This window comes from Sinohyriopsis cumingii, chromosome 5 (assembly GCF_028554795.1).
Source record: "Sinohyriopsis cumingii isolate HCF-2022 chromosome 5, ASM2855479v2, whole genome shotgun sequence".
NCBI lineage: Eukaryota > Metazoa > Mollusca > Bivalvia > Unionida > Unionidae > Sinohyriopsis > Sinohyriopsis cumingii.
The window spans coordinates 94,659,924-94,686,882 of NC_142965.1; the positions used below are offsets into that span (position 1 = coordinate 94,659,924).

General features: G+C 36.7%; 1 protein-coding gene across 1 annotated transcript in view; it reads right to left on the bottom strand.

Moving 5' to 3' along the window:
* Positions 1 to 26,535, bottom strand: part of LOC149799795 (ATP-binding cassette sub-family C member 5-like) — a 47,934-nt gene extending 21,399 nt beyond the window's left edge. Inside the window, exons 1-12 of the mRNA XM_089958282.1 lie at positions 26,450 to 26,535; positions 25,942 to 26,089; positions 24,997 to 25,144; positions 21,946 to 22,031; positions 21,070 to 21,243; positions 20,143 to 20,205; positions 19,213 to 19,297; positions 13,247 to 13,395; positions 12,645 to 12,752; positions 12,217 to 12,376; positions 11,567 to 11,724; positions 5,062 to 5,091 (exon numbers count right to left, since the gene is read on the bottom strand). Of these exons, the coding sequence (XP_089814408.1) occupies positions 5,062 to 5,091; positions 11,567 to 11,724; positions 12,217 to 12,376; positions 12,645 to 12,752; positions 13,247 to 13,395; positions 19,213 to 19,297; positions 20,143 to 20,205; positions 21,070 to 21,243; positions 21,946 to 22,031; positions 24,997 to 25,144; positions 25,942 to 26,089; positions 26,450 to 26,535 (1,395 nt within the window). The remainder of the gene's footprint in view (positions 1 to 5,061; positions 5,092 to 11,566; positions 11,725 to 12,216; positions 12,377 to 12,644; positions 12,753 to 13,246; positions 13,396 to 19,212; positions 19,298 to 20,142; positions 20,206 to 21,069; positions 21,244 to 21,945; positions 22,032 to 24,996; positions 25,145 to 25,941; positions 26,090 to 26,449) is intronic.
* Between the last annotated feature and the right edge of the window lie 424 nt (positions 26,536 to 26,959).

Below are 26,959 nucleotides of genomic sequence, written 5' to 3' on the forward strand. Positions count from 1 at the left end.
CGATGAAATGAAAACTAGCATTAAAGGCCAGTTGTTATTCAACCGATTATTATTATTATTATTATTATTATTATTATTATTATTGAATCAATTCCTTATAGCCCAAGAGGATATTGGAGGGGTAGAGCAGCGATTAGTAAACATGTTCTGTTGCAGCAAACTGGTTAGCACGACAGGCTATATGGCACATTTATCTACCCCCACCTAAATAAATTCAGTATGCATATTTTGATGTCAGCACTCCCAATCATGTTCGGCAAGCAGATATTTTGTTTTTACAACACGATACTATTAAAACACGTAAACGTCAATCACGCACATACATATACGCGTTGACTGTCGTTGACTTTGCAAGTAGATATAAAGAAGCAGAACCACTATCAACTAAACTGCAACTGACGTTGCATCTACGTTTGAACGAATTTATCAACGTGGTGGTCTACAATGACCACAGTTGCTACAAGTTGATCCTGGCAATGAACTTCTTGGTGTAGTATCATCTCTAATGAAAAACCATAGCGTCAAAATCAGGCGAGAACATATAGCAATACATCGCGATCAGGAAATCGTTGACTGATTTAATCTTGGATTATTAGTTGAATACTGCGACAACATTACCGTGTTACGGCCCGCACAATGATTATTCTGTCTTTGTTTCAGTGTCATTATAAATTCAGCATCGAGATCAAAGTCGCGCTTATTTTTTTTTTTTGTCACACTGCTTATAACTAGCAAATTTTTTCCTGACCACATCGTCGTTGATTTCCTGAGATTGATTATTATTCACTGCGCATTCCATGACATCCCTTCGTAACTGAAATATTCTTCTGACTCGAGACACTGCGAGATAAACTACATTTGATCATTCAATACGATCATCAACAATCCAAATATTTGTATCAGAAATAGTTAATCCTTGTGACGTTTTTATAGCTTATCCTAGAGTCCACCGAGTTTTGCCCATCGTTAACGCGCTCTCAACAACAATGACACGAACTAAAACAAATCATTTAACACAATATTTTTTTCTCTACCACATCCTGGAATTTTAACTTGAATGTTTTGTTTTCTAGTATCTAACAGTCGATAAAACAATGGAACGGGTAGATTTGAAAATTTTTCTTTATGTAACAGAAATATTTGTTGTTGAAGTGTATCACGAATTATATTTCCACTGGCAACTATCAAATCATCTGGTCTCCACATATTCCTAAAATTGTTCACAGGAGTTTCTGAAATTATATAATGTACCCCAAAAATTATGAACAACCATTTTGTCATTTCTATCTGATTTTCATTCTTTTGAGCACCAGTTATGATCAATGATTTTATCATTGCTGACTGATTCTCATTATTTTGAGTAGCATTTACCCCTGCAAATTATTAAATCTGGACAGGAATCAGTAAAAAATAAATTCTGTTACAAATCTATCTTTTTATGAAATAATTATTATACAATTTTGTCGATGAGAATTTCGTTATTTTGAGTGCCATGTATCCCAGCAAATTATGAAATTAGTCCTATAAATATTATTTTCAGGACCATTTACCCCAGCAAATTATAAAATGTGGTCGATAATCAGTGAACAATATTATTTTTCTTCTATTGTGATAATATTATTTATTCTAATTATAATATTTATTCAGATAATACTATGTATTGTTATTAGAACCAGAATTTTTTACTTTTGCTGAATTTATCACCAGCTTGAAAACATACGAAAAGATCTTTATGATCGTACATACAAATTTATATTTAAAACTTCTTGTCACAAATCAAGCACGTGTCCGGTTTGGCGAGTAAGTTTGAAATGTATCCTTGATAATAGCGGATTATGACGTCGCAGATAAACCCGATTAACGGGTTCTAACACAATCAAAAATCCAGATGGTGCTTTAGGTGTAAATGTATACAAAATATATCCCTGTTCAGCCTGAATGAATTTTTCAAGATCTACTTGATACCATCAACTGTATTACATACAAGACTGACTGCGATCGTTAATGTTATATGGTGAAATATGACGACCTCCATCGTGTGGATCATTATTGTGTTTGGGAATATTAGGAGGATGGGCTATTTTTCCCCATGTTTCAGGTGCTTTTGGAAAATATTCATCGATGATATCATTGACTGAATTTTTTAGCTCTTCGGTGTTAAATCAAGGAAATTTAAATGTTGGTAGATCTGCGTCTAGCAGCTGATTTATTGCGGTAGAATATTTGTTGAAGAACTATTGTTGATGTGAGTAGTTAGTGCCATCCGGAATACATTCGCCTCTGGACTCGATCACCGACCGCATAACACTCTGATTAACTATTTCGAGGTCAGATGTAACCTGGTTCAATAGTTTTATTTGTTTGATGAATTCCTCCCTTGTTCCTGTGAACGTCACGACAAAAGATAATCGGCGAATAACTGGTACAATTTGTCGCGATATCGTTTGTACTCATAATTAAAATCATCAAAAGTAAATTCTGTATCATCTACGATATATAGTTATTAGGGTGTTCCATACATCTACCACATTTCATCGGCGATACGTAATTCACCACTGTCGGGTTGAGCTTCTATTGCTCTCCACAGAGGAATATTCTTACAATTTGGAGTATTTCCCCAATTCGAGCGTTTATCTGAAACATAATCAGATCGTTTCAGCTGAGGAATTACTGTAGGTTCTGGTGGTTGTACTTCTGGCCATCGTAACACAGTTCTGATCGATGAAGAATATATATCAACAGCTAGTTTATTTCCATCGCCACTGAAAATGTTAGCTCATGAACTGTGATAGCATTTTTGGATTCTTTTCCAATCATAGATTTGATTCTGTACAGGAAGTTATCGTTGATTTATTCGATCTGATAATTACCCTTGGGTATACTCCACAATTCCAGTCGAGAGTTCAATGCTGTTTATTTTTATACGAAAATACCAGTGAATTATTTGCTTGCAAGCCACCGAATGAATTTGATCTAATATCTGGCCAGCTGTGATATACTCGTAATTGTACTACTGATATTTCTCTCACTGGAATCGCAGTTGGAAATTTAATGCTAAATTCAGGGTTGGATGAGCTTGCTAATATCATCCTGGTTTTTCAGGGAATTGTATTAGAGACGACCTGTTGCAGTAATTCTTGTGACAATATTATTCTAAACCCCGAGTTTTAAAATTGGATTTTAAATCATGGTTTTCTAAATCATTCGTTGATTCGTATACAGTCATTACCTAGATAATTTCTGTAAATTCTTGATCTGATATCATTCCATCACTAAACCTTGATGATATCAACGAAGATAATTTAGAATATGCCAACGTCTCCATGTGCAATGTTATCGTATACTCATGCAATTTTATTTTTTTACATGTAGATATTTTTGGCGATGATATTAAGAATACCAGCAATATTGTTGCAGCTGCAACACAAATTTTACAACTTATGCCGATGTCACTGTTATTGTTGAAAGCAATATGCCGGTTTAAGCAATAACAGCGGACGCCGAAAACACAATTTTGTCAACGACAACTACACGTCTGCTCTATTTTAAAAAAACTTGTACTGTATACTCGTCAAAGATATATTTCAGTTTGGTTTGCCACTCACATACTTGATTGTATCGGTAATGTTGAACGTCGATTTAGGAGTTCGCTATTATTTTAAGTAGTTGGTAGTGTAGCGATTAATTCAAGACACCAATAATACAACAAACCTAAACATATTTCTTCGGGTTCCACTAAGAATGTTTCCTCGTCTTTTTGATCCAACATCACCAACATATATCCAGTGGATCTAGTTAGTGGATAACACCGTGAAATTTTGGTAGATATCATAAATGTCGTAGTACAGAGTACTGAAAATATGTACAAACCGGTTACATCAACGGTATGTTTGATGAATTTACTGAGTGATGTCCATAATGTTGAGCCAGACGGTGCTCTATATACTACACTGTCGGTGATCATTTTGATGTCAGAGAATTTAATACCAATTAACTTTGGCTTTCTAAAGAAATCTTCAGGGATTCCTTTTTTGCGAAGATTTATAAACGCGTTTACATGCTTAGAGTGTTCGGATCTAAATGTGGTCAAGCCATCATTGATTGTTATTAACAATGTCATTAACGGAATGTTGATGTTGTCCACGTATCTCTTCGTTGCAGCTGCATCATCTATTAATGGTTCTCTCAAATAAGCAATTGTATTTCTAGCCATATTGAGCGTTAGCCATATTGAGATCGCCCTTCCTTGTATCACCGGCTTTAGAAACATATTTACTGATCTCAGTTCTGATCGTGTTATTGTTGCTGTCTACGTATCTTTTTGTTGCCACATCATCGTCTGATTTTGGTTCTCTCACATTAATAATCGTATTTTTCTTATACTGAGATCGCCATACGTAATATTTCCAATTATTCTCAGGCCTCCAGTCATCTCTCCCATGAGTGTTAAGATTGGTCGCTTCGAGTTTTTAATTTTACCGTTTTTAGTAAACACCACTAGGTTATCTTCAGTCGCATGTGGAACCCGCATAATAATATACCTCAACGGAATATTGCTCGTCTTCAATCGTCATTGTTACTCCTGAAAAAGATCAACTTCATTTTGGTCCACATTTGCGAGATTCAAAAGATTAACGAGTTCATCATTGACCTCGTGAAGGGCTGCATATCTAGATAATTCGGCTTGAGGTTTGCCCTGAGTTTTACTCAGAGTAGATCTTCCATAAATATATAACATTATACTTTAAGATCTGTTTAAAACGATGGTGGACGGTTATACCGTCTACTTGTATACTCGTGCACAACTTTATGTGAGGTGGTGCTGTTGATGATGACACAGCGCCGAGTACAGTGAGTACTTCACGGCCACATATTGGTGGGTCAGTTATTGGATGTGTTGATAATGTTAATACCAGACGGGAGTGTTTTGAAGATGATTGCTTTGCACTCTGCCGACATATTTTAAAAATTCTGTTGGTGGTGTCAGCCCATACGAATCTAAATAAACAAATCCACGTGGGTCAATAACGTATAAAACCCAACGAGTACCTTTTCCAGAACTTTCATCGAAATTAATGATACCGGTTTCAACATGGCTTGGTTGTTTTGGTAATTGTTGACGCATAAAAACACCTCTGGAGGTTTTGTTGTATAATCGCTTGGAAGCATTAAATAAACCAAATATGGACATAGGAAACTCAAAACGCTTTGTGTTTAGCAAAGTGTCCCGGGAAGTCTCAGACCTTTTCCATACCACGAATAGGGGGTTCCTGGTAGTCTTAGACCCTTTCCCATTTTATAGAAGTCTTTATTCCGTGACCTGTTGCTTTCTTTATTGCCATCCCAGCAGCAGTTCCAACAGCACAAAGTGCAGCTGCTTCTGCAATAGTTGGGGCTTCAGTGGCTTTTAACGCTGGCATAACTGCAAGAAGTGGAAATATACCACCCGTCTAGACTGCGTCTTTAATGGCACACGCACAAAGATTAAGTCGTAAGCCGGTCTTTGACTGTTTGGCTTCATTGAAGTGCCTGACTTGACATTCTGTCAGTGATAGCTTATTTTGACCACCTGCGATCTGATCTTGATTTAGTGCTATTTTCGTTCCGCATCTATTTGCTTATTTCAATTTAAGCTTTTTTTAGTCTGACCAGGAGTCAGACTGACACTATCGTGATGATATGACATAAAATCATGAGCGATTTTATCATATGTTTTCTACTGAGGCATCAATAACCCTCCTTTGTCCACCAACATATTCAAGCAACATTGTTTTCTCTGAAAGAATAACACCAATTGTTTTTTACTCAGCAATAGCTCCTCTTGTCACACGAGCTCGAAAATGTGTATCAACGACTGATTGTCTGAACAAATATATGAGTTCCAATTAAACGTAATAGAACCGATATAGCGTTGTGAAATCCAACTGAGATATATGCAAACCAGAATCAACATTTTGATCAATCCCCATGAATGATATAAACGATGTTATGCACGCGCAACATGATTATTCTCAAAATTTAACAATACTTCTTCAGATGGATCTTGATGTCCGTTTATCCTTAAGGAGAGTTCACTAACTTCAAGTTTGTCAAATACCATTGGACTATGTTCTTGAGAGTTTAATCGTGCAGTATCATGGAAAGCAATACATATATGTCCTGGTACAGAAAAACCTTGCTTTGATGCTATTGTCGATGTCAATAAACCATTAACTACGCTTTGAGTCTGTCTGTGATCGTCATCAACCATGACAATGTTGATTTACCACCTTGGTCCACGAAAAAGAGCAACCGTTGTTCGTCATTAATCGACGGAGTCATTACCGGCATCCACAATGAAAGATAATATTACTTTACCAGCAGCATCGCCACCATCGCGCCAGATAGCATCATTATCATTACCCTTTTTCACAAGTGCAACTGCATGCTTCTCTCCGAAAGTAACCTATCTTGCATTTCTGCACAATCCAAAGTTATGTGACAACGGAATTACACGTGAAAACCATCCAATTTCATCTTTCAGCATTGATCGACGTGCTGCGAATCCTAAGTTGAAAGTTGGTTTGGCTCCATATAATATCGGAAAATTGGCGGCGGGTCTGTCTATCATTCGATCCGGTTGTGGATCAGTCGCACTAGCCCGTGTTATTTGTACCGAAAGATGCGGTCTGCCATCAGGTTGGTAAAAATTATCTTTGGTAAACATCATTGACTCACCAGCTGATCTTGTATAATCATCTGAACATCTTGCTAGACCCAATATCGCCATGGCAACATCAACATTATCTTTAATTAATTCAATCTCATTTCCATCAATCATGTGTATACCACTTCTGAATAACGCCGTGATATTATTATTAACAAAAAATTACTCTGACATTAGCTCCGTATGGTGTAGTAGCGATGACGTCCGTTACAAGTTCTCATTCTACTACAATAAATGCCTCAGCGTGCAAGAAATATCTATTTGTATCCTGAACTTGCAGCTCAGTTCGACCACGCTGATTTAGCTGTCGTGCTTCATAAGAATAATACTGATAATTACGCACAGATTAATTTTTGAAAATTGGTGCGTCCATGTCAAAAGGTGGATCGGATACACGCTTGAACTTTTTTATTATAATTGTTATCGTCTAAAACGTAGAGCACTTCCTGCAAACAGACTTGCATTAATATTTTTTCTGCTTCACAAGCCAACTCTGTTAAGTTTTTATTTGCAGCCTGATTTATTATTTTACTAACAGTTGCAGCCATAACTTCAGTGTTGGGCAATTTTACTGATTGCGGTTTTCGTCTCATTAATCGTGCTAGTCTGTCCTTGATTGCTAAAAATGCTTTGCTGCCAATATCACGAAGGGCACCAATACCTTTATCAAGAACAACGTCAAGAGCTTTCATTGATAATTATTTTGCAATCCGTATTGCTTTTGGGGCTGTCCTTCTAAATAAACCATGAACAACGTCACCAAGTCCATTACCGTAGATAACTTGATAGGTTGGTAATCGTGAATTTATCACCCTAACCATTGCAGCTTCTTGATGAGCATTATATATGATCATCTTATTTTATTGTCACTGATCTAATTACATACCCTCAATCACTGTGGTAATCATCAACGATTTCATCGATGAAAGACCGATAAACATTAATGTCCATGATACCGCCTGTAAATAATCTCTGACAAATAGCAGCTGCTTCACTGATAATTTCTGGGGAATTATTACCGGCTCGTCTTTCGCTGAATAGACTTTCTTGTCGTTCAACATCAGCAAGAATATTATTGGGACATGGAGCAACAAGGCCACATCCTTGAGCAGCAAAACCACTTCAAGTGGCACGGGGACCAGGTTCTATATCATACCATTCTTCTTCTTCATCACCTAGTGTTAAGTGTTCCATTTTTTTGTCTACTTCCTGTTTAAATTTAGTAAACATTTTATTGTCATTTTTGATAGACAAAAGATTATTAGCAAAGATATACGCATCTTTAATCCAATTTTCACGCTTCAGACATTTAACATATTTGGGTTTTACGTATTTACGTCTTTCATCATATCCAAACGCGGCAATATTTACTGTTTGTTCCGGATCCCTGATAGCGCTAAACCTTCAGGAGTAAATTTATAAATAAAATTAATTTTAGGTTGTGGTTGAGGAGATTGTGGCAAAGGAGGTTGTGGCTGTGGTTGTCCTTGTTGTGGGCTTTGTTGTAAAAATGAGAAATATTTATCTATTCTATCGAGAAATGCAATATATTTTATATCACTACATCTTTGCTGGTATTATCTACAGGCTTATTAGCATACTCGGGTTGTAAAAAAAAAAAATCTGTTACTAAAACTTGCCGCTGAAATTTTAGATAATTGATCCAAAGTTTTTAATACCTCTTATGGCGGTAATACGTTTTTGGTAAATTTATTAATCACTTCAACTTTTTCGTTTAATTTGTTTTCGTTCTGGTTCTGGTTCTGGTATACGATCCATTATATCACTTATTGCAACACGAGCTTGGTCAATACCTTCAAGTATTTCTTTTATTGGTGGAGCAAAGGTTATTTCACCTTGAAGTTCTCGTATAATCTTTTTTTTTATTTTTATAGTTCTTTCTGCTTTTTTTCAAGTTGCTTTAGCAGTTTGCTTCAACGTGGGAATAAGACCTTTGGGAGCCTTCGTAACCGGTTCAAATGAATGTTATACACCCTCTGTAAATTCCACCTTAGACTCCTGACGTTCTTGTGGTTGTTGCTTGACATAATCATGGACGGGGATATATTTCTTAATTGCCTCTATTCGCTCGCGAGCTAATATATCTGTGTGAGATTCCATTATTGATATAATGATATAATAATGATTTAATTACGCACACACTTAAGCAGCAGGGAGGGTGACGAACAACACTGAGTGTCCGAAGGGTAAACAAACACACAAAAACACAAGCGTCAAAGATAAAGTAACACAATTAGAGAAATCTCGGTCAGTTAGAAGCTTCGGTTTGGCATTATTGACGTTGTATTTTTCATTTTCGTAGGAAGCTATATTTTCGCGAATAAACTTGTCTAAAAAGTGGTCTGTTCGCCACATATGCTGCTCGGAGAAAACCTAAAAAATGTTGTCTATTTTTGAAGCATTGCTTCCAGCTCACAAGCTGGAATAAAATGGGACAGATAAGTCAGGTTTAGAAATAGATAAAGCACCAGTTACACTGATATAGAGTTTTATTTGGGATCATGTAAGAGTAGTCGTTCCTGATTTTGGTGGTTCTTAGAGCAAAGATTGCATTTTAAGAAGACGAAGTTCGTGTCAGAAATGGAACTTCTAAGGTGGAGTGTAATATACTGTACCTACTTAACAGAGACTAAATATCATCCATATTTTCAATTTTCCCCATGTAGACCTACATTCAATATATGTACAATCAGCTAATTATCGTACCAGTATAGGTTATTTGCTACAGTGATTAATTGCAACATTGTTTAATTATCAGTAGAAAAATACGGTTGCCAATGCGAGACAAGCGCAGTGTTTTCATATTTCCTGCAGATGCTACCCTGAGAAGAACAGAGTTTTGTTCTGGCATTCGCAAAATTTCAAAGAGCCGGTGCATACGAGCTTGCCAATATATTTGCAGTGATCCGTTCGGTTGTTCGAGACACGACAGTCAGCGATAACGATCTTACTCTTAGTATACTACTAATCTGATATTATGTATTGTGTAAATAAACGGTAACTCTTTACGTATATCAAACTACCACCATACAATTCCCTTTTCTGACAAGTCATAATTTGCCTTAACAAGAGCCAAAAGGTAGGACTACTACCTTCACACGAACCAAAATAAAACTCTCTATCAATGTAGTTGGTGCTTGTTCTATTTCTAAGCAATACTGCATCTGTCTCCGTTTAAATATAGCTTGTGAACGTACAACAATGCTTCAAATATAGCCAACATATAGTCGGTCATCTCCGGACTTGTTTGGTAAAAAAACAATTTTCTCCAACTGCACTGAAAATTAAAATATCTGAATTTGTCTTTCTCACGACGAAAGTTGAAGTTTTAGATTTGCTCAGTCACTGTTCCGTAGAAAAAAGGTTACGACAACTACACCGGAGATTACAGTATAGTAAAGCCCCACTGTCACCTTTTTTCATACATCGTACCATTCCTACAATCGAACTAAAGCTTGGAGTGAAGGAAATGTTTCGGTTTTTTTTAAAAAGCCATCTGACATAAACATCTCATTGAAATTATCAAGATGTAAGGTTGAAACGACGTTCAAATATTCGGTGTTTAAATTTAGAGATGCCACTCTGAATTCAGCCACGAAGTCGCTTCTAATTTCGTTCTTTCTGGAAAGTGCTCCAAAAGTAGTGATGTGATACATTGGCCTAATTCTGTTAGTTACTGATCTAATAAGGGCAAACATTTGCAAATGGCGGACAAATTGATTCTAGGGAGAATTAAAAGAGGCATGTCCGCATTTTTAAGCGGATTTGAGAAGATATAGCGTACATTAAATACAGTAAGATTCGGGTGAACATTGGTCATCAGTTGGGGGAGGGGAATACTTTGAAACGCAAACTTAAGCTGAAGACAAGCCCAGGTGATGCGGATTTTCATATTAACTGTTAAGTATACGAGATGGACTTTTAAAAACTAATGTATGACAGTTTTACCTTTAAAAAAAAAAAATACTGGTAAATGTTATAAAGATTACTGCATACTATCAAGCGCAATATGGGAATAGCGTATCACATAAGGATTACCTACGGTATTTGGCGTGGTGTTGGCTTCTATGTTTACGGTGATGACGTCATCAAGTCTTGTGTCCCCGCTTTTGACTGTAATCGGTTGACCACGGATGTCTCCGATCAAAATCAGATTAATGAAAATTGACCGGGTTTCTCGCTTTGAGGGGGGAATTACTTGGCTCATAATGTGATAAGGTAAAGATATACTCTGGCCTTAACGGAACCATTAGTACCATTTTCCTGCATGATCAACTAGACATAATTTAGTGAAACTTTCATGTTCCAATGACCGTTCGCTAATGAGAAGAAACGATGCAAAGATTTTATAAAGCCTGCCACCAAGTCGACTATGTTGGAGGTTAAATCAGGACCATTTGCAAAGCATTCAAAGGACGTGTTGCTACCAGTACTCGGTCGCAGAATGTAATGCGCTTGGTCGCCCTGCTGATTCAAATGTATTGCATTATTATGATGTAATAAAAATTCTAGTCGAAACGTATAAATGTTTGGCCAGCGAATAACAGAGTCCTCTTGGAGACTATCTTTGACTGGACCTTTATTATCAGGAGACTATGTAATAATGGAACTTACAGTGAATTATTGAGTGTTTTATCCTGTATTACTATTTGTATACCTTTATTCATTATTAATAATAGTAAACTTTATCCCTTTATACTACTAATATACTTTATCCCGTAATACTACTAGCATAGCTTATCATGTAATACTACTAGTTTACCTTATCCCATACTAGTACTAGTATACTTTATCCCATTGCTAGTATGCTTTATCTATCCCATAATGCTACTAGTATACCTTTTCAATAGTAAGAGTAATGTCATCGATGGAAGATGCTGTTGGGTGATCAGTTATTGGAGTTAAGTTGACATGATCGTGATCAAACAAATGCTCGTTCTCGTTTGTCAGGCATTCTTCTTTGTGTATAGGATCGTGTTTAACCATCTCGCTCATATCTAGAAAGAAACGCATGATTGAAATCAAAATCAGTCATGCTTGCGATAATATCGAGTTTCAAGCATTTCTGTTTATTATAAACATGTTTATGTTCAATATATCAGTGACGTGTAAGCAACTCGGAAAGAACACATTGTTGGCATTGTACAACAACTGATTTTACTACAACCCAACACGGGGAAGAACATAACGTTTAATAGCATTGATTATGATAATGGAAGTAGGTCTCCAATGCCTCAGAAAATACCTTTCCCTTTCATTTTTGATTAATAATTTTAGAACACTGCCTCGGTCCATGAGGTAGTAGTTTTTAAAATTATCGTTAGAATAACAATTCGGAATTCTATCAATTACCGATGTCGATACGTGGTTTCTGGGTTACTGTTAATACAATTTGTGTTTTTAAGACAACTATATATCCATAGCGTGATTCTAATAAAGTATTAAATTTGTAGAATTTTTCCGCTTTAATTACTTTGGATTTTACATACTTGTATGATTTACATCCGTGTATTTCTCTCGTGTATTTAGCTTTGCATCATCCAACTGATGCAATTCCCACGTAAATGTCGCCTTTTTCATCACTATAGAAAACTTCTCATCAGCTACACTCCATTTTGGTCGCTGCATCTCCTCCATCAACAATATGCTCTGTTATGAATAAATAAATAAATAAATAACATTTAAATAAGCGAAAGAGTGAAACAATATAATGTGCTGTCTGAAATATGATATAAATAATTGCAAACATATTATTGCCAGTTTTATACGGTAAAGCATGTCATATATATATATATATATATATATATATATATATATATATATATATATATATATATATATATATATATATATATATATATATATGTGTGTGTGTGTGTGTGTGTGTGTGTGTGTGTGTGTGTGTGTGTATTCTTACCTCATATCTTTTGCATGAAGCTGATACATCTGTCATAGCCTTTACAGCAAACGGAAGGACCCCGAGGGACATGCGCATGGAATTAAGAACAGCGATGATCGTAAATGCCTGTAAATAATTCCTAAGCAGTAAATTAGGTATATAAATACAGATTTATATTAATTGTATATATGCATGTTATCTTCGTCCAGTGATTTTAAGCCACGTGATCAGCACATTAAGGATAACATAAAAATAATGCAGAACAGTTTTTAAGTACTTTGTTTAAAGTATCAACTAAGTTATAACGGAGTTCATTCACGAGATTTATATTACATTCTCCGACGTTTCATATTCATTCATCAGTTGATATTACATATTTTAGATTTGTGATATGCTATCGTGTGAATTATCACCTCTTAACAGGTAAGAGCGACATATCGTGATGTCGTGATATGTAAATTTCAAAAGAACTGCACACCCTTGTGAGATCCTTTATATATCGACGGTTTTTGCAATTGGATTATGCATTACTAATGAATATCTTTATTATTATTGTTAAGTCAGGAAAATATGAATACAAATGATTCAAACAGATAAATCAGTTCTGGGTGTAGACTAACCTCGGCTGGAGTAAGGTCGTTCCCTGTCATCACGTAACCAAGGAATGTTAAGACTGCAGCCAGAACTGGCACCAAGGGAATAATAGTCCGGCTGATGCTATGCGTGTAGGCAGCTTTTTCAAGAATGGCACGCTCCCTAGATCGAATATCTCAACAAAGAAAACAAAACAAATGTCCTACATGTATTTTTATATAACACGTCTTTTTTTCTTGTTTATTTCTTTAAGAGTCTGAAATGACCAACTGATAAACTTTCCAAACTTTCCATTAAATGCACAAAAACCAACTGATAAACTTTCCAAACTTTTCATTACATGCACAAAACGCATCCACTGATAGAAACAATCTTTGCAACTTCCAGGTGAAACATACGTTTTCATGGTATATGTTTCACATACTGATGCCTTAGATTTTTCGTTTTTTAATTTCTTTTGTTAATTGGCACCATAATATATATATATATATATATATATATATATATATATATATATATATATATATATATATATATATATATATATATATATATAGAGCACATACATTTAAAACATGGCAATTAAAGTGTTGGCATAGGGCAATTTCATCTACCAGTACTATTGGTATATCGAATTGTGATCCGCCCATGGTGCAAGAATACGCATATATAAACATTATCGCGACCGTCTGCTGTTGGCTCAAGATCAATGATGAAGTTCCACACATTAATCATTAGTAAGGTATCAAAATAACGATAAAAAACATTAATAATCCACGTTTATTAAATGAATTTAATATAGTACACATTTACTTCGAAATCCTTTCTGCTTTCTGTTCCCCCTCCTCTCGCATGCATAACGGACAGTTACGCAGAAATGAGGAGTGAGATAGAAAAGGAATCTGGGCTGGATTAAAACCTTGAAATAGAATTAACACCAAGTAACCTACAAGAATATGGTTCGTCGTAATGACATGTTTGCACTTTCCTTGGGATTTATCAACAGTGTTTATAAATGATACAAAGTTGTAAACCATGTCGTCATTATTCGGTAAATTTCTCGGTTATGTGGTACATATACTGTGATATATTTAATGTTCTGTTGTTGTTTCTTAAACATATTCTAAAAATTATTATTATTAATTAAATATGAAAATGTCCAAAGGCCTCTCTCTCTCTCTCTCTCTCTCTCTCTCTCTCTCTGTATCATCGTAGCAAGATAGGGGCTAAAATCTATGAAATGACGAACGTAGAGGAATTTCGTTTGTGTCATCCCATGATGTCTTTGGACTTATGAATGATGATAAAACATAAGTCAAACTGACCAAAGGATGGGGGGGGGGGGAGATTTTTATGGTCAGTGGTACTGTTACTAAAGCAGAATAATGACTTAACATCAACTGTAAATATATTAAAATATTTAATCTTTTTGGTTCGTCATTTCGCTTAGTTTCTATTCCACATTAAGTTAGTGCTCTACTCTCATCATAAGTGTGCATTATATTGATTTAATCAATGTCAATAAAAATAGAAACTAAGAAAAGAAAACAATCAACTTATCAATATGCAAAGGTGATTGTGAATAGCCACAAAAGGCATAGAACAACATTTTGTAGCGGATACACTCAGGTGATGTGAGTTCTTTCACTCGGTCAATATACAGCTGCCTGTTGTAAATCTGAACTCCGTTCAAAGGGCACACATATGTATTGCATGCGTTATAAATAAAAGATAGGTATATATATATATATATATATATATATATATATATATATATATATATATATATATATATATATATATATATATATGTGTGTGTGTGTGTGTGTGTGTGTGTGTGTGTGTGTGCTCAAATACCGTAACAAGTGAATACATATATATCTCGGTTTTTATTATGTCTGCAGTGCAAGAAAAATAAGAAAAATAGTTGAACACCCAAAACGGTTCCTGTCCGACACGTTGTAAACTGACACCAAGGCGATTGAAAGCCAAAATAAAATTAGGTGCATTTTTAAGATACCTAGCTCTAAGCAGGCAGCCGCGACCCGAACATAGTAAAATTCAATGAGCTCCTACTTATGGATTAGGCATTTTCGTCTCGTAACATCCCATTAAATTTTCATAGCTCAATTCTTCACAGAAATGACTACATTTCACTCCGTATTATTTGAAGTCCTCCAAACGAAGTCACATTGATATGGTCAGAGTCTATAAGTGTTTTGAAAACGTTCAAGGCAGTACACCGACATGCGGATCGAGAAGAAATATATGAGATTTTAACCAGATGACCTGTCTGAAACATATAATAGTACTCTTAAACAGTCGGTTTCCAGCCAATGGTTGCTGTGATAGTATAGTGTAGCAGTGAATGATAGTAGTTTTGGTAGCTCTCGCTTTCAGCTTCCATCGAGGACTAGCAACAAAGCGAAAAGGAGAGACTAGTGCGCAAGCCTCTCCCTGCCAGTCTCTAGCCAATCCAGCAACAAGACTCATGTACTGCCTGCACGTGACGACACAAGGAAACTGAATATTTGCCGACTCAGGCTAAACTACAGACGACTCGAAGAAGTGCTGGCCATCAGACACTCAGCATTCAGGACTAAAGGTGAGTAGATACACACAGGTTCTCAAATCGTGAACCAGATCCCAAGCTATAGGCAAATAATCCCACTGCCTTATGGGTGCCTAGTCAAAAACAAATGATAAGGGAGTAAACCATCTGAATTGGTATTGGGACTGCCTTTCCTTTGGGTTATACTAGTGAAGCCGAGAAGAGAACACTGACGCACCGGCAACCCATTGTCTCCACAAATATGCCCAGGCGTGCGCCATGGAAAGGACACGGGATCTTCGCCATGTGGTTGCGACACAACATGAAAAGCACAGCTACCGGTTATAAGTCTCAATACTTGATTGGCGTACAACGAGGCACCATGGGTCGCTTGCACTGGTGGGAAAGATGATGAGATCTCACTGAACAGATACCGCCTGGCACAAGCTGGGAAAGCCCCAGTAAATGAGATTCTGTCTCGTCACGGTCTGCCTGCCTGAGTGAGTGAGTGGGGCTTAGAGTGTATATGAAATCTTGCATTAGGCATAACAAGACAGAATAGCAGAATACAAGCTATTAGGCTGGGAACGTGGAACTTGACGAACGTAATACCAGGACACTCGGAAAATCTACAACACGTACATGACGCTCTGAAGACAGCCGTGATCAACAATAAACTGTACAGGATTCAGATGGACGTTGTCGCCCTAATAGAGGGAAGAATATGTATTTCGGCACACTCAGAGAGAAAGACTGTTCATTCGTCTGACAAGGAAAAGATAAGCCATGAGACCATGACGTTAGTTTCGCTATCAAGAACAGTCTGTTTAGCTTGATTGTACCACCTTCCAAAAATCCTGAGAGGATCCTGAAACTTCATCGTCTGAAATCAGATGGATTGATCAGCCTGATTAGTGCCTAAGCATCAAAATTGTAATCTTCCCCGAAACTTAAAGACCAGTTTTACGGCGATCTCAATGATAACATTGGAAAATCCCCTTGCAAGAGCCACTGTTCATCCTTAGTGACTTCATTGCAAGAATAAGTGCCGACCGTTGCTACTGGTCAGCCTGCTTGGAACATTTCGGGAGGAGGAGGTGAATAAGAACGGCTAGCGCCTGCTTGAACTCTGCTTGCATCACAGTCTTGCCATCACCAACACCTTCTTAAGGACCAAACCCCAACACAATGTGTCCTGGATTCAGTCCAGGTCAAGCATTGGGATCAATTTGACCTCTTCTCTACTAGGCACTCGAAAGTTACCAGTGTAAAGATAACGCGCATTTACCATAGCTCACACTGTGACAGTGATCATTCTCTTGCATGCAGCAAAGTAAAGCAGCAGCCGAAGAGACTGCATTGCTTCAAGCAAAAAGGGAAGACCTCGAACTGATATAAGCAAGACCCAGCTATACGTGATGGTGCCTGATTTTGTCAGAGTTTTAGAGGAAACCCTCCCCGAAGCGCAGCCAAAACAAATATCGCTGCAAAATGGGATCATCTCAGGGACTCTATCTAGACCGCCGCGATGTCAGAGTTTCGAAAAGTCAAATAACTGGTTTAAGGCTCACTCTATAAAAATGTTCTCAGCTATCGAAGAGAGACTACAGGCTTTTGCTGCCTACGAATCTTCAACAACTGTAAACATGCAAACCCTCCGGACAACCCGTAACAAATGCAAGTGAACTGCAAGGTGTTGTGTGAATAATTTCTGGTTTCAGCTCTGCTAGTGGATTCAGATATCTACCGATATCGGTGACATAAAAGGCATGTATATTGGTACAAAAATGGCGATTGAACCCACGCAAAAGACTGCCACGCTAAAGACTTCCGCCAGCAAGATTATAACAGATCGTTCAAAGCAGACGTAACGTTGGATGAAGCATTATTCAGAACCACGCTAGAGACAATAAGGTCATCCAGGACGTCCAAAATGCCACGATGTGCAATGAGATCCAACACCGATATGGTATTTCACTCAGGCAGCTGCAATAGAAGTGTAGCGAGCCGAAATAACCACTCTATGTCGCCTTCGTCGATCTCACCAAGGCCTTTGACCATGTTAGCAGGGAGGGACTCTTCACGATCCTAGCAAGAAATGGTTGTGCACCCACCTACGCAGTGTTGTGAAGTCCTTTCACGAAGACATGAAGTGGACCATTATGCATTATGGCTCCATCTCGGAAGAATTAAGTATCAGAAGTGACATTTGTCCTTGCCACCACGCTGTACGCTATATTCTTCTATATCTTTCTCAAGTACGCGTCTGGACCAGCCACAGAGGGCATCTACCTTCGCACTAGATCAGACGAGAAGCTTTTCAATCTTTCCAGACTTCGGGCGAAGACGAAAGTGCAAGTGAAATGCATTAGGGACTTCCTATTTGCTAACGACGCAGCAGTCAAACCACACTTAAATGAAGATCTTCAGCGATCCATGGATCGTTTTGCAGGTGCATGTAGGCACTTTGGAATTACCATCAACATAAACAAGTCGCATGTGATGGGACATAGTATGAAATATAATCCACCAATCAGCAGTCGGGACTTTGAGCTGCCGCTAGTTCATGAATTCGAGTACTTAGCGTCAGTAATCGCAAACAATCTTTCCCTTGAGAGCGATCTTAGTAGGCGTATCGGCAAGGCTGCCAACACACTCTCCACACTGACAAAACGAGTATGGGCTAATAGCAAGCTGACGGAACACACCAACGTCCAAGCATAGAAAGCTTGTGTGGTGGGCACACTCCTATATGGGAGCGAATCTTGGACTTTGTATACACAAGAAGAAGAAAGCTTAATGCATTCTACATGCACTGTCTGAGGCGCATCCTTAGCGTTACATGGAGAAACAAAGGTCCCAACATCACAGCGCTTGACAGAGCTGGAATTAAAAATATGTACACCCTTCTTAGGCAAAGACGTGTCCAGAATGGAGGACGGCAGCACGACAAATGACCTCTAATATGAGGAGCTGGAAACAAGGAAAAGACCGATTGGAAGAAATCATCTACGTTATAAAGATACAGGCAAGCTTGATTTAGAGGCACTTAGCATCAGAGCGGACACTTGGGAAGAGGTTGCCTCAAATAGGCGTACAGGAGGGATTCACAAAGTGCGAGAGCGATCTTAGGCGTAAAGCAGCAGTAAAATAAATATCCACAGAAAGACCCAAAACCAAGGAAATAAACCAACTTCAGATCCCAAGTGCAACAAGTGTGGCAGAGGCTGCCACTCTCGCCTCTGACATTGTAGACACAATAGATACTGCCAAACAGTTGTCAATATCCATCGGCGCAGATCCACAGTCTCGCGAGACTAACAGTTGCCTACTATTGTGTCAGTACAGAGTTATTGGCTATAAAAGCTATTAGTAAATTTTGGAGACTAAAGATTTCAAAAAATATAAGCATGACGAGAGTTAAAGGATACTTAGCCTCACCTGATATATGTTCAGCGAAGGACTTTTCCCATGCATACATCTTGATGAGCTTAATACATGTCAGTAGCTCATTTATTAGCTGAACCTAGATAAAAAGAAGGTGGAGATTCAATTTAATAACAACCTGAGCAACTCAGGTAAGTTGATCAAGTTTTGTTTACTTCTAAAACTCTCTGCAATGCTTTATTTGAAGTAAGGGCAACAACTGCAGGCGCCATTTCTCTCAAGTTTAGTTATGTTGTCTTCAGTAGAGCCAAAGGATATTGATACAAGTAATGCGTTATCTAATCAACTTTTGTATGTTTGTGGATTTGACAAATAGAGGACAAGTTGTAATATACAAGTATATTATTCTTCAAAATGTAACATGATTTTTAAAATCATATGGCAACACGAAAAGACGTGAAGGTAGTGATCTATTTATGGCAGGAAACACGTAAGACTCATTTCACAAGCTTCATTTAGTTATTCAACTTGCGAAGTTGGTGCAAGTCATAACAACATATATTGAAAACAGCGGATGTACCTCGCTTAATCACCAAGGCCAGCCTTTTCGAACACTTTCCATTATTTTTTCTACTAATAATTACATAAATGCAGCCTGTATGTATACACGATAGATCAAAGTCACAATGTGTGTTTTGGGGTAGACTAGTACATGTCGATGTTTCCAAATATATATCTACATCATAGCTTAAACGCTGGTTTCGTGACATCGTATATTCGTTTGTCAATGGTATCATGATAACTACAAGTCAATAAAAACATTGCGCAGAAAGATTTCAGTGATAGCATATCAATTAATGTTGGTTTAAAATTTCCATAGTGCAAAACAAGAAGCTAAAATTTATGGCAAATACAAAAAAATAGTGGAAATAAACAAGACGGAAAGTTTGTTATATGGTTCCTACTAAACGTAAGCTTGCTTACCCTCTTGTCTGTAATCACGATACATTTTCGTCGAAAGTGAGCATTAATCTTTGATATCACATACTGCAAGAGAAGTTAATGACGATTAGGAACAAGCAGTCCAAAATAAAATTACCAAGGAATCTACAAGATGTTGACATTATATTAATCCCCATGACTATTTTAAAAGATCATGTGAACTACATGAGAAGGCTTTTGTTGATGAGATATCTATAGTGTACCTACGCTTTGTGTGACAACATTCGATCGTTAGATATTTTACATTTTTTATGAGTTATAATACTCGCAGAATTGTCTATTAAAGATTCATTAAAACAATATCTGTACCATTCTTTCATTTATGAAAGACAAGAGTCGTCGATTGATCTTGACTTAGTTGCACATCAACCCATGGCAGATTAAACTATCTGAAACTATGTTTTGAACTATTGCCCAGTGGCGGAAGAAACACTCCCTGCCCTTAACAAATGAAAGCAATTAACCAGTAAGATGGCTTGGTAAATGACCTATCAGGTATTACATAAAAAAATTTTTCCACGATGGCCACATGACACTGATTAAGAATTAAAATTGCTAATTGAATTGGAGAAAGATGCATGTGACACTTATCGTTGTGTGCAGAGGCCTTGATGATCATTCCTGACAATCTTCCAGTTTATATGTAGCGAGATAACTACCTGCGTCAGTTTTGTTCAGATATATCCAAAGAGAAAATGAATCTTTCATCTATATATGCCAACGGGTGATGTGGAACGAAGTGGATCGACGACCCTTGATATGCAATGAAGCCGTTCTTTGAGTGAACCATTACAGGAGAAGAAAAAAAAAGAAAGTAACAACAAAGAGACGAAATAGATCGTTTTAGGGCTCAAACAAAGCTTTTAAAAAATTTAGTGCATACGAAGCACTCGGAAATATTTACTGTACCATAAATGGATAGAAACTGAGAAAGGTGAAAAAAGTCACAAGGGCCCATGGTCCGATCAGGTAAATCATGTATATCAGACCATATACAATCAGGATCGGAGTGGCTACTAGCTGAGATGCTATGGAGGCTGCTTCAAATATCCGTATACCGTCATTGCTCAGGAGGTTCACAACCTGGGTATACAAATAACGGACAGAAATAATCAGACAAAAACTTATGTTTGTTTTTTATTGGATTGTGGGCATTATTGACTTATTTAAACAACTTTAAATTTATTTTGTCACGGAAACACTTTTTTTTAAAATAAAAAATCTATTAGTTTGGGGAAAATATACTGAAGTAATCTTGAAGCTTGTAATGAGAAAATTTTAATATTTGACGAAAGAAAAAGAGAAGAGTTGTCAAACATTGCACAAATACCAGAATATTAATTTTCAAGCAGTTTTATTCTTCAATACGGACTATTAGACATACACGTGAGCGGCATTACAAAAATGAAATTTTAATATACATACCTTTGGATTGGATGTTTTACGGTTTCAACATTCTGTTCAAACTCACGACTTTGTTAAATTATACTTTCTTTGAAATTATAATCGGAGAAACATAAATTTCAGATAAAATAGTGGATTATTCTGTCAGTCCTAGATACTTTACATAACGTTTACATGCATTTTGAACTATTGTCTCATATCTAATATCTGTCAAGATAGTCATATAAATGGTATAATTGATGTGCTTGCTCAGGCATGGATACATAATATTTGGCATCCTGCGGTCAATCCAGAACTGTTCTTTGATCTATTGTTTATCTCTTCACTCTCTATCTCTGTACAAACTTTAAAACATTTCTGCATAGAGGATATATATCTCACCTGTCCGACTGTCTTCTCTTGTAGTCCTCTTAAGTTCAGAATTTTCTTGTACAAAAGACCCAGAGCAGCTCCTCTTATTCGCACCCCTGAAATATGTGTGTGTGTGTATGTATATATATATATATATATATATATATATATATATATATATATATATATATATATATATATATATATATATATATATATATATATATATATATATATATATACCAAGTGCAGAGTATCAATTCAAAAGTATTCTCCATGGTATAGCAGTGTTAGGGACCAGTTTCGCACTGCTAAAAGAGACCGTCGTAAAGCTGAGAGGCTCTAGCTTTCCACCAGGCTCACTATTCATAGGCAAATCTATGAAGTCGCTAAGAAGAATGTCACAAATATAGTCCATGCAGCGAAATCAGCCCACTACACTACTAAGATCATTGAAAGTTCCAGCTGCAAAGAGCTCTTAGAGATTACTAACAAGCTAATGTCAAGGAACAAATCAACACCACTTCCAACTACCTTCTCTCCAGTCGACCTTCCGGACATGTTTGCAAATTTATTCCGTGACAAAGTATAAACCATTAAAGATAAGCTTGACACCACAATTTCAATTGACTCGTCGTCACCATTCAGTTGGGATACGGAATTTGAGCGGCAACCATTAGCAGCATTTGAACCTGTCTCTATGGATTTCGTAAGTACAATCCTGATGAAGAGTGCACTAAAGTCATGTGAACTTGATCCAGTTCCAACATCACTGCTGTTTGAGTGCTTAGATCTAGTATTGCCTTCACTAACTGATGTTATTAATACCTCTCTCTCATCCGGGGAATTCCCATCATTTTTCAAACTGCCGTTGTAAAGCCTCTGCTGAAGAAACCAACACTAGACCATAACGATTTAAAGAACTACCGCCCAGTTTCTAATCTCCCATTCATATAAAAAATCTTAGAAAAGGTTGTTCTATCCCAGCTTGTATATTATCTAAATTCAAACAGCCTTTTTAGCAATGTACAATCTGCATATCGCCCTTGCCACAGTACTGAAACTACTCTTCTAAAAGTAGTTAATGACATTCTCTCTGCGTTGGATAGCGGAAAGATTACAGTCCTCACCCCCTTGATTTATCTGTAGCATTTGACACAATAGACCATGATATATTACTTCACCGTCTCCAGCATGTATTCGGCATTCATGACACAGCCTTACTGTGGTTCAAGTCCTACTTGGTCAACAGGACACAAATTGTGTCTGAAAATGGAATACACTCCAGCCCAGTTGATCTACGTTGTGGTGTTCCACAGGGGTCTGTTCTTGGACCTGTTCTCTTCATTCTGTACACTCAGTCGCTCTCAAGTGTCATAGATCATCATCCAGTGTCTCACCAATTGTACGCTGATGACACCCAAATATACAAATATTGCCACCGAACTGAAGTTGATGCTACCATCCAAGGTGTAGAGAGGTACATTTCTGATGTGAAATCACGGATGACATGTAACAAGCTGCAGATGATAAAACTGAGGCCATTCTGATCACAACACAAAGACTTTCTCATTCACATCCTTTACCTCAGACAATAAATATCAGCAACGCCAACATTAAATTCACACAATCAGTACGAAACCTAAGTGTTACTCTGGACAGTAATGTTACATTGCACCAACCTATCGTGAACATATGCAAGGCTGCATATCTTGAGCTGAGACGCATCAGCTCAGTTCGCAAATATCTTTCAGCTGATGCCACTAAAACACTTGTGCGTTCATTAGTACTTTCAAGACTGGACTATTGTAACTCAATTATATCTGGTTCGTCTCAATATCTACTCCAGAAACTTCAAAAAGTTCAAAACACAGCTGCTCTGATCATACTTAGAGTACCACGATCAGAGCACACCTCCCCACTGCTCTGTACCCTACACTGGCTCTCCATTCGATCCAGAATCAAACACAAAATTTGTTCTCTGTGCTACGTTTCACTGTCGGACTCTAGTCCAACATACCTATCCGATCTCACCCATGTGTACACACCAGCAAGATACTTACGCTCCTCTTCTGACAATCGTATACTCATTATTCTCACTATGAAAACAAAGTCATATGGACAGCGTTCTTTTGCATAACAGGGCCCAGCAACGAGGAATGAATTGCCCACTGAACTTAGTCACAAGCACACAGTGATCACATTCAAGAGGGCTCTCAAAACTCACTTATTCGACTGCAAGAACAAACTTAAATACCTAATAATGTTTCCTACCTGAAATATTCTCAGCATGCTTTTTTATTTTTTAATGTTTTTCTAATTTCATGGTGTTTGTTTTTGTAATAATATTATTATATGTTTTTTATCTTATAGGTGTTGTCTAATGTTGTAAAGCGCTTAGAGCTTCTAAAGATTAGGCGCTATACAAAGTCCTCATTATTATTATTATATAGACACGCTTGTGTGCGTGCGTGCGCGTAACGTGTTCTAGTCTTTCATACATACATGCATAAACACATTAAAGGCTCTAGTAATATGTACTAAGCTAAACAGTTTTAACTATCATGCAGAAATGTAATAATTCACAGCTTTGTAAATACAATTTTTAAATATGTTTCCGTCTTCACCAATCAATATGTAATAACTGCAAAATCCATATGTAAAATGGATCTTTATAATGTAGGAAAAAGTGATAAAGTAGCATGGTCTCAAAATCGCATGAAAAATATGACGGTAGTGTTCTGATCACATGATAAGGTGAAGTTTAGTATATCGTTGCAGGTATTTGTATATAGGCTTTGTTGTTATGTACGGCTAATTATACCGCATTTGTTCGTATATATATATATATATATATATATATATATATATATATATATATATATATATATATATGGAATAGTAAAGCAATAGAATACTATTAATAATTGATATTTTTAGTGCTAAATTAAATACATGGGTTCAGGGCTTTTGTTTTAATAGTTTTGATGATTATGACGTCATGTTGACCAGACTCATTTCATCAGCAAGGTCAGTGCATTTTTGTATTGAAAATGTATCGAAATTATGTTAAATGCATACCCATGGTGTAATTGAAGAACCAAGAACAGGCCAGACAAAGCGTTCGGCAGACTTCCATCAAACTGAGAATTAAAACCAGGGCAACACCTTGACCAATCGTTATCTTTCCTTTGCTTAAATTGGACAGGAGTTCACGGAGAACGAATGCCTGAAACAAAGAAACAATTGAAGAGATATATGGAAAATGGGGGAAAACTGCACTGTTAATTTTAGCGATACCACGAATTCTGTTAAATAAATTTATGGCTCAGAGGCCAACCTGACATAGCTGTTTTACTCTATCAAAATAGAAAACTTTTCCTTAAAATATATCTGCCCCGCCCCATAAAGAACCTGCCATGGTTTTATAAAAACTTTTCGATATGTTTTCCTCATTATATATATATATATATATATATATATATATATATATATATATATATATATATATATATATATATATATATATATATATATATATATATATATATTTATATTTGTGTGTGTTTGACTCAGTTACATTAAGTCTAAAAACTGATGCTTTGTTTGACATCTAACTTGCTAAACAACAGCGATCAAGCGACAGCCTAAACACATTTTCATTAAGAAAGTGAAACACTTAATAATTGACAACTGAGCTGAAATCTGAATAAGTAAATGCATTCGTGGAATATAACCTGACAAAGTTGGACGAACAACAATATTTAATCTTCGCTGTATATGGCGTCAATAGAACACGGGTCTCGAAATAAATATTTTAGCTCAGTACGAGGTAACAACATAGTATTCTATGATGATTTCGCGTTATGAAAACCATTCTAGAAATTCACGTTGCACGTGAACGATTCATCGAACAACATTATTGGGTACGTTCTATCTTTTATTTACAAGAATCTTTAATAAAAGATTTGAAGAAGAAAAAAAAAAAAACAAAGAAAAAAATGGAAGTCCACGTCTACAACGTACCGGTGCTGCAAACCCAATGGTGAGAGACAAAAGCATGAGAATGAATGACACGATCATTTGGGTCCGTACAAACCGGAATATTGTCCAAAACAAACTGGCCTTTCCCAAACCATTTCTTGCCAATTCTTTCTTCCATATGCTTTCTAATCTGAAATACAAATTGCTATTAGATCATTCACAAATCTTACTGATGGCATGGCACTAGTAAACATAGTGAAAGGAAATTTCACCAAATAAATAGTAGTTTTGTCTCATTTGAAACAAGGCATAAATAATTAATAACAACTCAACTATTCCGAAAATAATAATTCATCACATTTCAGTGTTTTCTTTACTTTTTATTTTATATTCGATATTTATTTTTCATCTGTAAGGTACCGACTAAACTAGTACACCAAAATATATTCTGGTTATATTTGAATTTGTATTGAATCCGTCGTATTATTGTACTACAATATTATGTAAATATTTGCATCATTTTCTCAGGATAGTCAGAGCGTTCAAATACCTTGCTGCATTGGGTTTAGACCTCTCGCTGTCTCCAATGACCAAATGGCCAATGCTTCCGATGCCCTTCCTGTAAACTTTCCACATAATTGGTGTCATCCAAGAATAGGTCAATAGCGAGAAACAGCCCACAGATGTCATAGGTATCTGATCTTTAGTTCTAAATTACAGAATGAGACAAAAATTAATGTGAAATATAGCATTTCATATTGTAAACTTTGAAAATCTCTATTCTTACCCCTTTTCCAATACATTCATACGTGATAAATATTTGATTATTAAGCGATAGTGCATTCTGGGATACTTGGGCCAAGATACTTCACTTCTTTATATGCGTAGGTTCTGTCAATATCTGCCGGGAAAGCCTTGGCTTAAATAAGTAGTCATAGGGTGGCGTAGGAATCGATTAGCTAATCTGATCCTTTGCAGCAAATAGCTTCCTAGTCTCGGTCTGCACCATCGTCGGAAGCTACGGGCGAAAATACGATGCGTTCCTTTATCACACGTGGCT